The 15,337-nt window shown below is 29.0% G+C and overlaps 2 protein-coding genes and 1 long non-coding RNA gene across 3 annotated transcripts in view; 1 reads left to right on the top strand and 2 right to left on the bottom strand.

Moving 5' to 3' along the window:
* The window catches only part of LOC120122601, a 36,488-nt gene that overhangs the window by 16,111 nt on the left and 5,040 nt on the right, over nt 1–15,337 (bottom strand). The window contains exon 3 of the long non-coding RNA XR_005516096.1: nt 8,521–8,683. This is a non-coding gene — a long non-coding RNA (uncharacterized LOC120122601). The remainder of the gene's footprint in view (nt 1–8,520; nt 8,684–15,337) is intronic.
* Nucleotides 3,054–7,178, top strand: LOC120122598 (CBS domain-containing protein CBSX1, chloroplastic-like). The gene is made up of 8 exons (XM_039141726.1): nt 3,054–3,359; nt 3,962–4,049; nt 4,157–4,221; nt 5,056–5,104; nt 5,814–5,863; nt 6,364–6,479; nt 6,708–6,765; nt 6,870–7,178. Exons 1-8 carry the CDS (start codon nt 3,141–3,143, stop codon nt 6,942–6,944), a joined length of 720 nt encoding a protein of 239 aa, XP_038997657.1. The 5' UTR covers nt 3,054–3,140; the 3' UTR covers nt 6,945–7,178.
* Nucleotides 8,544–9,514, bottom strand: LOC120122599 (ethylene-responsive transcription factor RAP2-10-like). Its single transcript, XM_039141727.1, has one exon. The coding sequence runs from the start codon at nt 9,275–9,277 to the stop codon at nt 8,789–8,791; it is 489 nt and encodes a 162-aa protein (XP_038997658.1). The 5' UTR covers nt 9,278–9,514; the 3' UTR covers nt 8,544–8,788.

Below are 15,337 nucleotides of genomic sequence, written 5' to 3'. Positions count from 1 at the left end.
TATATTAATATTTAATACATAATATTATTCTTTATTAATTATTCAATAATATTATTTTTATGAAAATATTATTAAAATATCATTGAATTAATAAATATTATTAATTATATTAGTAACTTATTATATATTATTAAGGTAAAAATATAATACTATATATTATTATAATATAATTGAGTATATATTATTATAATATTAAAAAATATAATATTATTAAAATTATTTTTATATATTTTAATAATTAATATTTTCATTAAAATAATACTAAAATATTATATTAATATTAAAAAAATAAAATTATTTTATTTTATGTGTTAATACTTTAGATTGAAAAGTTGGGAAAATATATTACATAAAATTAGATGGTAAAGGACTTTACATAAAACACAAATGAATCAGAAAAATGAATTATAATGAGGAAACCAATTACAACTATTAAACATTTGAAAATATTTTTCATAAAAGCAATTGTCACTGTCATGTCCACCATAAGAAGATGTTAAGTTGGATAAAGTGTATTTTAAATTTAAAAAATACATTTATTTAAAAATCTGGAAAATAGGAAAAGTCTTAATTTATTAAAAAATAATTTTTTTTATAATTTTCAAAAGGGTAAACTATACGAATAGTCCTATTTGTTTTCGGTATAGCCGAATTTGGTCATCGATTCAAAAATTAAGTATGTTTGATCGTTTACGTTATTAATTTGTTCGATTTTAATCTCTCAATCGTTAACTCATGTTAACCCTTAAACAAAAATATTACGTGACAATTAAAAATTTTCCACGTGATTCTTCTTCTTCTTCAATTGGTTCATGTTCTTCCGTTCAGCTCAAAGGAACGATCTCTTTCCAATGAGTTTTTGTGGGCATGTGGTAAGGAAAATTTTACCTTCTCCACCCATGGAAGCTGAGCCACTGCGACACTACTTCATATGTTTTAATGGGTTAGAGTCTTAAGTCGAACGGACCAATAATGTTATGGATTAAATATACTTAACTTTTGAATCGATGACAAAATTCGATCAAATCGAAAATAAAATGGACTATTCATATAGTTTACCCTTTTCAAAAAATACTTAAAAATCAGAAAAAAGGAAATTTCAAATGAGTTAAATAAAACTCGTTTTTAAGAATTTATGACTTGTTTGAAATTTTGAGATTTTTTTTTTAACTTTTATGGTTTTAATGCTAGGAAAAAAATCCATATTACACTTGAAAAATTAAAATAAAAACTCATAGAATTATTATTTTTCTCTAAAAACATAAATTTTTGCATATATATTTTTAATTTTTTAATATTTTAATAATTTTTTTTGGAAAACTACATAAAATTAAAAAAATAAAGAAGGGGTTAAAATATTTGAAAAATAAAGAAAATGCAAAAGGAAAACTCCATATCGTTATGTCAAGTTATTTTTTTTATTAAGCAGAGATGTATTATATTTTTAAGGTGAATTTCAAAATTTGAATTCACATAAGGTAGAATAACATGAATATCTTTAACTACTCAACTAATTAATAGATCGCATAAAGTTTAAAGAAATTGAATTAAGAAAAATTTCAAATATCAAATTGATAAACAATTGTTAATTGTCGCTTGAGTATGTTTTCTTATTACAGAATGTTCTTTTGGTATATTTCGAACAGTCAAATTATTCCTTTAATTTAATAGTTATATTTTTACTCTTTTATAGTACAAAATATGTAGATGTTATTTCATATAATAGTTATATTTTTACTCTTTTATAGTACAAAATATGTAGATGTTATTTCATAAATTAGAAAAGTAAGTGATTAAAATCTAATGGTTATTCAGACGTAAGCCCCAATAACAATGAGTTAAATGTATCATATGTCCTTAAAGAATAACTCTCATTTTAAATTGATCCTTAAACTTTTGAATATTCTAATTTCATCCCTAAACTATGACTCCCATTCTAAATTAGTCCTTAAACTTTTGAATATTCTAATTTCATCCCTAAACTATGACACTCTTTCTATATTAGTCCTCAAACCTTTGAATCTTCCAATTTTATTCCCAAATTCAACCAAATTTGTAACTAATTTCAGCCATAATTTAACTTAAATTTTGTTATTTTGAACATATAGTAATATAAATTGGTCTAATTATTTTTATTTATAAGGGTTGTGATTAGTATATACGTATAGTTTGGGATAAAATTGAAATATTCAAAAAAGTTTATGGACCAATTTAGAATGAAAGTCATAGTTTATGGATGAAATGTTTAAAAGTTAGAGGAGTAATCTAGAATGATAATCATTGTTTAGGGATGAAATTAAAATATTTAAAAGTTTAGGGACTAATTTAAAATAAGGGTCATATTTTGAGGGCATGTGAAGCAATTAACTCGTAATGTTTGATGATTTTGTTTAATCTAAAAATTTACTGATTTAAAGCAAGCATATTTAATAGGTTGATTAAGCTACTCATTTTTCTCTTTATATTTTTTTAAGTTATAAACTTTAAACTCACTAGGAATATTTTCTTTCCTTTTTTTTAAGTTCTCTTTCCTCCTAGATATATTTAGAATCTATCAAAAAAATATTGATTTAAGTTTGGGGTATTAAGATTTATTTCATTTTTAAATTTAAATTAATTATAAAATAATATATATTTTTCTAAATTATATTTGAGAATTTATTTTAGTTTTAAGTTTAAATTGATTATAAAGTAATATATAATCATTAAATTATATTTGAAGATTTAGTTTATTTTATAAAATAATTCTTAATTTTTTTATATTAAACGATAATACTTTTAATATTTTTTATACTTAAACCTAATATTTCAAAGAATAATAATTTATTTATCATCAAAATCATTAAAATTCATTCTGATATCAAATTTAAAAAAATAATACTTTCTTTATCTATCAAGTTGTTTGATAGAACCAATCTCAAGATTTAACATTAACAAAAAGAGGAATTTCTGAAGTGCACGCGCTACAAAATCTAAAGGCTTTGGCCCAAAATCAGTTGGTTGTTAGCTTCGCTAATCACTAGATCTCCACCTCCCAACGTTTTTATCACTCCTCTTTTTGGCCCTCTTCGAAACTTCATTCCCTCACTCAAAAAATATCCAACGCCACCGCCCACCGAAGGGAAAGGAGCCGATAAAATATGGTTTCAATTCTCCGTACCGAATCCCTATCTCTCACTCGCCTACGCGCCACTTCGACTTCCACCGTCTCCATTCACCTAATGCCTTGCCAGCTCGTCTTCCGCCCCGCCCACGCCCTCCTCTTTCCCTTATCCGCCGTTAGCGCTGGCTTTGGCTCTCTCAGGTCCTCCGCTTCCGTTGTTGCTGCTAGCGGCACTCTTACCGCCAATTCTGTTTCGGTTTGTTACCTTATCCATTTAATTTCTATCCTTGTATTTCTTCTTAATGTGTGGATGCTTGTTTTTGTTAACTTAGCTTCTTACAACTGATTTAGAATCTAAACATTTTAGAAAGAGTTCTCTTTTATATGCATGAAATTTTGTTGTTTAGCTGAAAGTAATGCTAGTTTTAGAAGACTTAGAGTCTAAACATCTTAAAGAGAGTTATCTTTTACATGCATGGAATTTTGCTGTTTAATTCAATTTTATTTGAAAATTGATGGCTTGTTTATGTTTAGATTTTTCCACTTTCGGTGATTTACTGTTATAGGTGGTAAGTTTCAGCGATTTAGGATGCAAAGACAGTAAGTAGTTCTCGAGCATCTCTTTCATTTATTTATTTTTATCTGAATATTGTCTGTAGTTGTTTAGAATGTAAAAGTTTGTGTGTATCCACATGCGTCTCCAATATAGTAGTGCAAAGTCAATTTAACCATGTCAAACGTGATTCGGGAGGAAAATTGCTATATAGATCAGTAATTTGGAAGATGGAACTTTTATGGTTTTTGAACTTCACTCATGTTATTTGTATGAACGTTTCTTTTTGTTTTGTGTGTATGCAGCCAAGAGGTGGAGTATATACAGTTGGGGATTTTATGACGAGAAAAGAGGATTTACATGTGGTAAAGCCAACAACAACTGTTGATGAAGGTACTTGTTTTTGCTTAGCTTATGTCTTATAATATCTTGTCTATGTTTGTGTTTGTGTATTTAAAATAGAAGGCTCTAATTTATTGATCTTGTGCCAACACCAATAGCATTGGAAGCTCTTGTTGAACACAGAATCACTGGTTTTCCTGTTATTGATGATGATTGGAAATTGGTATGTCATCTTTCCCCCTAAATTTTGTTGTGAGGTTATAACTATTCATTTGCTTTTCTTTTTCTATCTTTTGGTACCAAACCTCTAAACTTTTTTTTGTCATGGTTTCATGACATTTCAAGAAAAGTGGAATCCTAGCATTTGCATTGTCCAACGAGGCCAAATGTCCCTAAAAGTGAGTGTTGTTGGATAAGATGTTGGACCTACCCTATGAAGGGTAGAATGCTATTCTTAGAGACTTTGATAGATAGTCATGCTTCATTAAGTTTAAGCAAATATCTTAGTGAAATAGTGGCCAATTGAGTCTATTGGCAAACACGGTACGTTCCTTACTCCATTCTTAAGACTTTAAGGCGAGTTGGGTGAAGGAAAGATTGTTCTGGCTACATGATGACATTCTGGGTTTGGGCACATCTCCATTGTATATAAATTCATTATTGCTTCTACATTCCATTTCAATTGATTGTTGCAACTGTGCAAGCTCGATTCTGTAATGCAAATATTATGTACAGTGATGTGAATAACTCTCTGTGTAGGATGAGGGGTATAAGCCAAAACAGAAAATATATGGCTATAACATGATTATGTAGAGCATATTTTCTGCTTTCTTTTCAGTCTTGAATATAAATTCAGTTATTAAAAAAAGACCTTGTCTCAAGTGTCAACATCTAGGTGCATTCTTTATTGAAATTCTTCCACCATGCTTTACATTGCAGTCAATTTCACTATTTCAGTTTTGTTTATTTGGTTTGTGAAATCGCCTTATCTTTTTTGACCTAGTTAATATTGGCTTTTACTTATGTAATAATGAGATCATGTTCTTTGCTGCTTCAGGTTGGACTTGTTTCTGATTATGACTTGCTAGCATTGGACTCCATATCTGGTAAATTTAAGTTATCTGATCAATTTTACTGTGGCTTTCTTATTTTTGTTGTCAATTTGTTATTATATGCTATCTGTCCATCCAACATTTATGTACATTTCTCCTAGAAGCAGACCCCCTTTTTTTGCTTCTGAATTCTCTATGTTAGTAACAACTGCATTCTAATTTGAACATTGGATTTTTATCACTTCTCTTGTGGTTTTAGTGTGAATTAGTTTGTATTAAGCTGAGATGCTAGTTCTTATATGGCTTCCTGTCTAGGTACTGATTACTATAAATGAGTTTCTTTAATCTGATTTAGTTGCACTGTGTTCCTTTGTGGAAATTTGTCATGAATCTGGGGTATGTTAATGTGATGATAGTCAATTCATAACTATGTTTATCCTAGTTATCTACAGTTCTCCTAGAAGCAGACCCCTCTTTTTTGGCTTCTGAAATCTATATATTAGTAACTGCAGTCTAATTTGAGCATTGGATTTTTATCACTCCCCTTGCCGTTTTTGCGTGAACAAGTTCATATTTATCTGAGATGCTAGTTTTTCTATGGCAGTCTTTCTAGGCTAATAGAAAGCGGAGTGGGTATTGATTGCTATAAATCAGTTTCTTTAATTTGATAAAGTGGCTCTGTGTTCCTTGATGGGAATTTGCATGAATCTGGAGAATGTTCATTTGATGATAGATAATTCATATGTATTGTTCTTTCAATCAGGGCCGCGGACTGAGAACAACTTGTTTCCTGAAGTTGATAGCACTTGGAAAGTAAGCAAGAATTTTCTATCTTTATATAGATGCATCTTTCTTTTGCAAAAGTCGCCGTCTTTCGCGTAGTTCTTTAGTTTTCATTTTCTGGACTTTTAAAACATTAACTCTAGTCAATTACATCTTACGAGCACAGATATTTCACCTGCTACAAATGGGCATATCTGAATCTGCTTACTTAATGTACTTGTTTTCTAATGTTGTGATGGTAGTTTGAGAATAGAATACAACAATTTTTTGGCAAGCGATGATATTTTGTAAAAAAAAATGTGCCTTTTTGAGTCAGAAGAGGATAAGTGGAAACTTAGTCAATGCTCTGTCCTTTTAGTGATTCATAGCAATGTGGTGGAGCAAACTACAGTTTTTGCATTTTGGCATTACTTAAGCAAACTAGGTTGTGAACTTCGAAGGTTGCATAACTTGTGTCTATTTGAATTTACTGCAATTGGCTCCTGTTGTGTTTATAATTAAATTTTACTGATGGTTCCTCAACTTTGCAGACTTTCAATGAGGTACAGAAGTTACTCAGCAAAACAAACGGCCAGGTGGTTGGCGATTTGATGACACCCGCTCCATTAGTTGTACGTGAGACAACTAACCTCGAGGATGCTGCTAGGTCTGTCGAACTTATCCTGCCTTTGTTTTTCCATACTTGGATTAACTACTTCGATAATCTATGCTCCTGTCTTTTCATATATTGGCACAATAGGAAAGTGTCTAGATTCAAATTCGAAATCATTATTTGAGCTCATATTATCCTACCACTTGATCACATCCCAATAAGTGGTCATGCATTGTGAAATAGGGAAGTGTACATTGTAATTGGTTTATAAAAAAATTTCAGATTACTGCTTGAGACAAAATATCGGCGACTTCCAGTTGTTGATGTAGGGGGTAAGCTGGTAAGTACAGAAGCATTTTAAAAAAAAATCCCTCTGATTTTAACCAAATTTGTTTATTATGATTTCCTCTTGCGTTTGCTAAGCTCTCTGTACTTTTTCTAAAGGTGGGTATCATCACAAGAGGGAATGTGGTTAGAGCTGCCCTTCAAATAAAGCGTGAAATTGAAGGAAAACCTTAACTCAAGCTTCAAGAAACTTATAATTTTGTGATATTTTAGGCGTTGGATAGGGCAGCGCTGGAATCCTTTCTCCATTTATCTAAGAAAAGTTTGGAGAAAGGGTGATTACGTGCTTTATTTGGTCAAGTTTCACGCTGCTTTTGTATGATATTATATATAATTTACATTACTAACATTGTTATAGTTATACCGGGATTGACACATTGGGAAGGGAGGGCAGTAGTTAAGCAGGAATTGTTGTCAATGTTTTTAAGCTATATGTTACTTATTTTAAAATATCCGCATTTGCATTTGATATTTATGTCTGTGATGTAAACATGGGGTCGTAGGTTCTTTGAACTTGGAGCATCCGCTTGTGGTGGGGCGTTTCAACCGAAATTACCAGCTAATGCTATCTTCCTTGCTACATGAGCTATATGTATTAACTGCGTTCTTTCATATTCTTATGCTTTATTTGGTTTTCTGTCTCTTCTTTTTTCATGTGATTAACAGTCCTTGTTTCTTATTTTGGTTTCCCACGAATATAAAAATGGTAAAGTAATTTACAGAAAGAAAACGAACTGTAGAGTCACAAAGGAAGGAAGTATATGTGGAAAATAGGGGGAGGTGATTATTTGGATGTTGTTGTACAACTGTTTCCTAACACAAATATCTGTTGTGACCTGCCCGCGTTGTGAGTGATAGGCAGCTAAAGGTAATACCATAGCATCCGCACATGAGAAAGAGACGAATTGGGAAAGCATTAATTATTCAGAATTCACATCACTGTTAAGTGTTAAACAAGTAATATACTTTTCATTTTCTTTCCGCTAATTGTGGGTCGGTTCAGTAAAAGAGTTTACGTCCTCTCCTCTTTTGGAAATTAAAAAAAAAAGTTGGCCACTGGCGAATGGCGCATGCAAATTGTTAACTGAACACACAATAAGAAAAACAAATCCCCATTTTTTTTATTTATTTCATCTCAGAAAAATATTTTAAAACATAGATCTAACATCATGCATGACAAATCAAAGGTTTAACTGTGGACAACAAATTTTTTTAAGAGAGAATAAATATTTTTATGAGAGATTAGTTGTAAAAAATATTAATCAAACTTAAAACATAATCTCACCCAACAGTCCCAAATACTTCCGAGTACTAAATCCGGATGGCTTCCAGATGACCTTAAAACATCGTCAATTAAAAATTCCAGGTCGGCAAAAAATAATAAAAAAGAGGTTAGCAGGATGAAGTTGGAGGAAACAGCATCATATACGGCAGTCCCATCCCGGAGCTTTGATTAATGGTGACCCACTTGCACAGACGCAGTGGGGAAGCAGAAAAACAAAAAATCTCATCACTTGGTAGTTAATAAGTTTAGAAGTTACCCCGCCCTCCCCTTTTGCACCAACTGCTGGGATGTGTAGGCCACTCTGTTCCCCCACTCCCGCTCTTTTCTTCTTCTTTTTCCATATCTAATTAAGATTTTATTTTCTTTCTATTAAGGTTTAATTAAAACTCCAAACAATTATTTGACGAAGAAAGAACGCAGTAAAAAGAGAGATTAGTGCCAAATTTATGATCGGAGAATGTTAACACAAAGGTAAAAATCCCAATTGGAAAAACCAATGATTTTTCATTAATTGGACAATAATAAAATACAAAGGCTTCATCATTTCTTCAGCCGTCATTTTTTAACTTACCTTACCTCCACTACGGCGCGCATTATCTACTGCCCGCGGTGCATGTTAGCAACTTCCCTCCCATCCTGAGCCCAGAGAAGCAGAGACAGGACCCCAAAAAAATAGTAGCAGTGACCATAATAATTGAAGGGGCATGATGGAGGAATCAACTTGTTTTCCCTTCTACTTGCTCTCCCATTCACCGTCAGAATCCTCCGGGTCGGGCATCTTGTTCAAGTCAACCCGCTGTAAAAACCCGCCACTCGGCTTCAACTTTTCTCCATAACTAAGATTATAATTGGGATTAAGATTATAATTATTATGAACATGACGAGGATGAAGATGATGAGCTGCCTCGAGAGCATCGACTCTGGCACCAACTTCAATCGCTTTCTTCCTTATAAAAGCCGCCGATAAATCGCCAACGAGTTTCTCTCCCGCCAAAAGGTCGGGAAAATTCAGCCTAGCTGACGGCCCACGCAGGTAAAAAACCGCCGTGTCGTAAGCTCTGGCTGCCGCAACCGGGGTGGAATAAGACCCTAACCAAATCCTGGACCGTTTATTGGGTTCCCTAATCTCAGCCACCCATTTCCCCCACTTCCTCATCCTTATCCCTTTGTACGGCCTCTCCGCAGACTTCCTCGAACCAACAGCTCCCCTTCCATTGTCCATTGCCTCTATTCGAGAAATCCAATGTTTTCCAGCTCTGGGTTTGTTTCTGATTGGGATCTTTTTTTTCTCTTGTAAAAACTGGGGACGAAGAACTATGAAAGCAAGCAAAGGGAAGGTTTGAGTTTTAGAGATGACATGCTTTGTGTGAAGCGTCGTGCGTTTGTTTAAACTTTTAAGTTGTTGAAATGTTTTTTCCCCCAGACATTACAAAGGTATGTCTATGTTGAGAACTTTGGCAGAGAGAGAAATCAAACCTAAAATTGAGAAAATCCAATTTCACCGACACAAATCTGGGCTGTGTGAACCAAGGGAGTAGTTTAATTATATCCTAAATCCCTCAACTATATTAAAATTTAAGTTTTACTCTTTTTGTTTTAATTTTATATCATTTAATTTCTCTATCTTAATAACGTTTTAGTAAAATCTGAATCAATCACAACACTACTACTTATTATCTTTAAACTGATGTCATGTGAATTACACACCTTATAAAAATCCAATTAATCATTTTTAATTAATAACAATTTTATATATTAATCAAAGGTTTAATTCTTTTAATTCAGTATTCTCAATCTAACGAAAATAATTAATTATATTATCAATTTATAAAATTAAAATAATAATTCACGTCACATCAAATTAGATGGACTAAATCAACATTTTTGACACGATAGAAGGACTAAGAAGATTATTATTTATTTCTTTAAATAAGGGATTAGATCATGCAGATGCTTTCAATTTGGCATCTAGGAGTTGTTTGGGCCTTGTTTAGTATATCTCAATACTCAATATTAAAAAAAAGTAATTTTAATTCAATTAATAAACTTAATTGAAAATTCATTCTATTTAATATCACTTCTTTTATTTGTTATCAACAACCGAAAATTTATGTTGATATTAACTTAATTGTTAGTATATTATTCCGTGATTTGTGAATATATATTAAAATTTTATAATTACAAGAAAAAGAATATCCGAGACTATTAAAAAAATTCTAAAATTTAAATATGAGCATTATATAAATATAATAATACAATTGTCGGTAATAGTTTAAATAGTTAACCTTAAGGTGCTTGTTTATCTAGATTTCCACTTTGAATAGTGTAATATTTAATTAAAGATAAATTATTTAATTAGGTGGAATAAGTATGTATTTAGCAGGCGGTGATGGGGAGTTGTCGTTTTGTGGGGAGGAGGAGTTTGATTCAGAGGTAAAGATAAAGAAATGTGGTTTTCTTTCTCTGAACATTTTTAATCAATTAATAATTTTATTTTCTGTGGATTCTACCTTTGTTTGTTCTCACATTGTTTTTTTTTTCTTTAACAAGTTTTTATAAGAGAGAAAAATATCTAGGGTAAAGTATACGAATGGTCCTCTAACTATAGGACGCTAATTTCTTGAGTCCCTCGACTATTAAAAGTTATAAAATTATCCCCTAACTGTAGGGTGTTGTTTTGTTGAGTTCTCTAACTATTAAAAATTACAAAATGGTCACCTAACTATTCATATGTTTCAAACTCATCCTTTTCCGTTAAAAAATCGACAGTCGTCTGAGTTTGACGTTAATTCGCTGACTAAGATATGATAAAATCATATTTCAATGATGTCTACTTGTATTGTTGTTGCTTTCAAGCACTGGCTCGACGACATAATATAAATGGAGAGTCGATCCACAAAATACAACTCAAACGATTCTAGAATTAGATTTTATCATATCTCAATCAACGTGTTAATGTTCAGCTCATATGACCGCCAATTTTTAACGAAAAAGGACAAGTTTAGAACATATGAATAGTCAGATGACTATTTTGTAACTTTTAATAGTCAGTTGACTCAAAAAGTAGCACCCTATAGTCAAATGACCATTTTGTAACTTTTGATAATAGGAAGACTTAACCAAATAGTATCCTATAGTCGAGATACTATTTGTGTACTTTGCCCAAATATTTATGATCTAGTTTTAATGTTAATTAATAATTTAAAATAATAAATCATTTTATTGTATAAAGATAAATTTGATTAGTATTCTAAATAATTTTTATATAATAACTAAATTATTTAGATATATCTGCTATAAATTTACAAAATATTTTTTTATAAATAAAAATTTATATATTTAAACGCGTTGGAATTCACATTCTCTTATATAGTATAATAACAATAATAAACAAATTAAGTTCAATATGCTTTTAAGTGAATTTTATAAATCTTTAAAATGACATTATACAACCTTTTTGAAAATAAATATCAATATGTATAAAGATACTATAAGAATTAGATAATTGATTTCTAATTCAAATAAAAAAATTAATGAAACTTTGTTTTTATAGTTAATATTATTATAAAAATATTTTTATCAATTTATACTTTTATATATTATTAAATAAAATAACAAAAAAACTTAATGTAAATATTAACTATGTGACCATAAATTTAAATACATTTTTTATCATTTCATCAATTATAATTTTTTAATTAAAATTTAATAAATATATTTTTATATAAAATATTTTTTTATAAATAAATATGATAAAATTTATTTTTAATTATCTATATATAATATAAATGTGACATAATTTAATTTTAATTATTTATTTATTGTACGCAGAGATGAACTAAAATAAAGGGTAGGTAGGTGGTCGGTGGATAGATACCGTTAGGAATTGACTATTCCTCCACGCAATAACGATAAGAATAGATGGTCATTTTTGACCTCTTGGAGTTTTATTTTCCAATGATAAATTTGAGGATGATATTGGAAATTTACAATAATGGTCATCAACCAAAATAACGGGGCAAACCGCCTCTCCTTGTTTTACTTATCATTATTATTAATGGAAGCCTTAATCATTTATTATATTAGATTTTTAATTTGGGGGCTTATTATATCACTTCGTCCCTTTTTTGTGTTTTGAATATTAATTTAATAATGTATTTTTATACATTTTTTTTCATAGAAAATATCGATTCATGTCCATAATTACATAAATGTGACTCAACAACTTGATAAAAAGAAAGAGAGTGAAACAAGTCACAACTAATACTAATAATAATTTTTATTGAGCCTTATTCGTGTAATATATGAATAATTTCATTTATCAGTTGGTAGACTTTATATACGTGACGTGACATATATAGTTTATGATATTTTTTATACAGATAAAAGTAATTAATTTTATGAAGAAATATTCAATATTATAATAAACATATAATTAAAACACATTACTATAATTATTAGTATATGAAATTAGTCACATGAGATCATATAATGATTATATAAGGAAAATGTTAAAAACTCTTCCAAATAATTTGAACAAAAGATATATATGAATAAATTTAACAGCATCAACAAACAAATTACAATAAAAGATCAAACTATTAAAAGATCAAACTATTAAAAGACCATCAAGAATCACAAATTAGAGTCGAGTGTCATGAGAAAACTAACTCTAAATGTAAAACATGTATCCAAATCTACTGAGGGTCCAAAGCAGAGAAAATCAACATGAAAATAAATAAGTGACATCTTGATTAGTCGTGACAATACCAAATCTAACCTTGAGAAAGCTAAACAAAAAAATGGTCAAACGACATATAAAGAAGACAAAAAACGTGTCAAAATATAAATAAAAATGTGTCATAAAGATAGAAAAAAACGAGTAATAAAGAAAAAGTTACTGAAAAAATGAGAAACAAAATTGTGATATATGAAAATTAAAAAAAATACATGTAATTAACAATCAACACTAAAATTGATATTATCACCTGCAAAGCAAATGAAAAAAGAAGTAAGGCGACGAGAGAATATAATGATAAAATTTAATTTTTAATATTTATGTTTTTTTAAATAAATATTGATTTTTTAAGTGAAACTTAATTATTAGTTTTTATTTTTAATAATATTTATTGTATTTTTAATAAAAAAATGTAATTAATTGTTAATAATTTCATAACACCAACATGACCGCTATGTAACAGTTCATGTTTACTTATTTGATGGTGTGATATTATTTTGTTGATCAAATAATCTTATTCGCCTTGCACTTCTTTGTAACATATTGTTTTTTTTTAAATATTTTTTTATAATTTAAAATTATTTTTTGATATGGTATAATATTGCGTAAGTAATAAAATATATGTTAAATTGTCATTCACTTGTTACATTAGTATTATGAAAATTTTAATAGTTTGATTATAGTGACAGATCTATAAACTTAAGAATGTAGATACAAAACATTAATTGTTTCTTAAAAAATGGGTATATAATTATTTATTTATTTATTTATTTATTTTTAACACATTAAACTAAATTTAATCAATTTTCTAATATAATAGGATACACTTAGCCCCTAAGGGACTTAGTGCATCCGTCCTGTTTAATTATCATTTTAATTAAAATCATAATAATTCTATAAAAAATGTTTTAAATTTAACTAAAAGGTAGGATGTGATTATAATAAGGTTTAAGGGTGCTTGTAGCTTTTATTTTTTATTTTTTAGAAAAATGAGTTACTATTATTGATTTTTTGTATCTAAATGTATTTTTAAACTGAGAAATTAAATCAATTACTGTCACAAATTAAAAAATTGAATCAATAAAATTATTTCATCAATTTTGACCGTTAAGTCTTAATAGTTTTTTCAGAGATATTTTTGTCACATGACACACTGTGGTTCTACCACACAAAATTTATATTTTTTAAAATATTAATTTTTAGAAAAAACTAAAATTTTATTAAAATTCAATAAATGTCCAAAAACATCACAATGTGATACGTGATACCAAAAGATTACAAGATTGTTAGATCTAATTGTTCATGTTGGTCAAATGAATAAATTGACGAAATTTTTTTGAAATATGAAAAATTAATTGAATAAAAAATTCAAAAAATCATTTATTTTTGAAAAAAAAGTAAATAAAACTTTTGACGCCAATATTAAAAATGAAAGTATTTACAAACTGAAATTGCAAAAAGAGAATAAAATTAAGTTCTTTGATGGAGTTGGAATACATTGAGAATGTGCAGTAAATGAGTGTGAAGAAGAAAGCGGATTGGGTTTGAAATAACATACCTAAGCTCCTACAGCCTATAGTGTATGACTTTAGATCCAATACAACCAAGTGTTTATGTTTTGAAAAGTCAGAATACCAAGGAATTAATGGTTTGAACAAACTTTAATTTCCAAATCTTCCAATTATTACTTTTAGTATTAAACTCAAGGCTTAGTATAAAAATTTGTTCAAATTATATCTCTTTAATCATTTAGAAGTTTAAATTTTTTTCGGTCAATATAGATTCCTAAAATTACAACGTTATTATTTTAAGTATCTTGATCGTAATAAACATTAAAAAAATATGTTATCTAACATATATCCCGTTATAACATTTAAAAAAATATAAAAATATTATTATATTTAAAAAATTAATTCCTCTAAAATTATAATAGAAAAAATACTCTGAATTTCTAACCTTAATTTCATTCTCCCTTCTCATCTCTTTTGCTGCTCGCCACTATTATCATTTCCCTTTTCGGCCGTCGTTGCTGCCCTTACCGTCTACACCTTAAGAACGTGACAGATCCAACAAAAGAAGTATACTTTCCCGACTTGCGAAAATATTGCTGGCGTTTGCAAAGTTTGTCCATCAAGCGGCGATAACGTTTAACGAGAAGGATTATAATGGCATGTTGCAGGCCGAACAATCAACACCCAAAACAACGACAAAGGGCGAGCAAGGTCGGCAACCAACATAGGTAAAAGGGTTATGAAATAGGGTTTTTCCAAGATTTGAAAAAGAATTGTGATTTTTTGAAATATATATTATAATTTTTTTATTTTAAATATTTTTTTAAATTTTATAAACGCAACATGCTTTAGATAAATATTTTTTTAACGATTGTGATGCACTAAATACCTAAAATGATAATGTTGATGATATTAAATATTAATATTAACCGAAAAAAATTAAACACATATATAGAAAAAAAATATAATTTAAACATTTTTATATTAAACCTAAAATCAAACCCATTTACATTATCTCATAATTGACGGCCAC

The sequence above is a fragment of the Hibiscus syriacus genome, unplaced genomic scaffold, assembly GCF_006381635.1.
Source record: "Hibiscus syriacus cultivar Baekdansim isolate YM2019G1 unplaced genomic scaffold, ASM638163v2 tig00110387_pilon, whole genome shotgun sequence".
Taxonomy (NCBI): domain Eukaryota; kingdom Viridiplantae; phylum Streptophyta; class Magnoliopsida; order Malvales; family Malvaceae; genus Hibiscus; species Hibiscus syriacus.
This window is presented reverse-complemented; position numbering and strand designations above follow the sequence as displayed.

Excerpts from the sequence above, each read along its gene's own strand:
- LOC120122598 (XM_039141726.1), top strand. The coding sequence starts at position 3,141 with ATGGTTTCAATTCTCCGTACCGAATCCCTATCTCTCACTCGCCTACGC. Across the intron at positions 3,360-3,961 it reads TTACCGCCAATTCTGTTTCG|CCAAGAGGTGGAGTATATAC; the intron begins GTTTGTTACCTT and ends GTGTGTATGCAG. Across the intron at positions 5,105-5,813 it reads AGCATTGGACTCCATATCTG|GGCCGCGGACTGAGAACAAC; the intron begins GTAAATTTAAGT and ends TCTTTCAATCAG.
- LOC120122599 (XM_039141727.1), bottom strand. The coding sequence starts at position 9,277 with ATGGACAATGGAAGGGGAGCTGTTGGTTCGAGGAAGTCTGCGGAGAGG.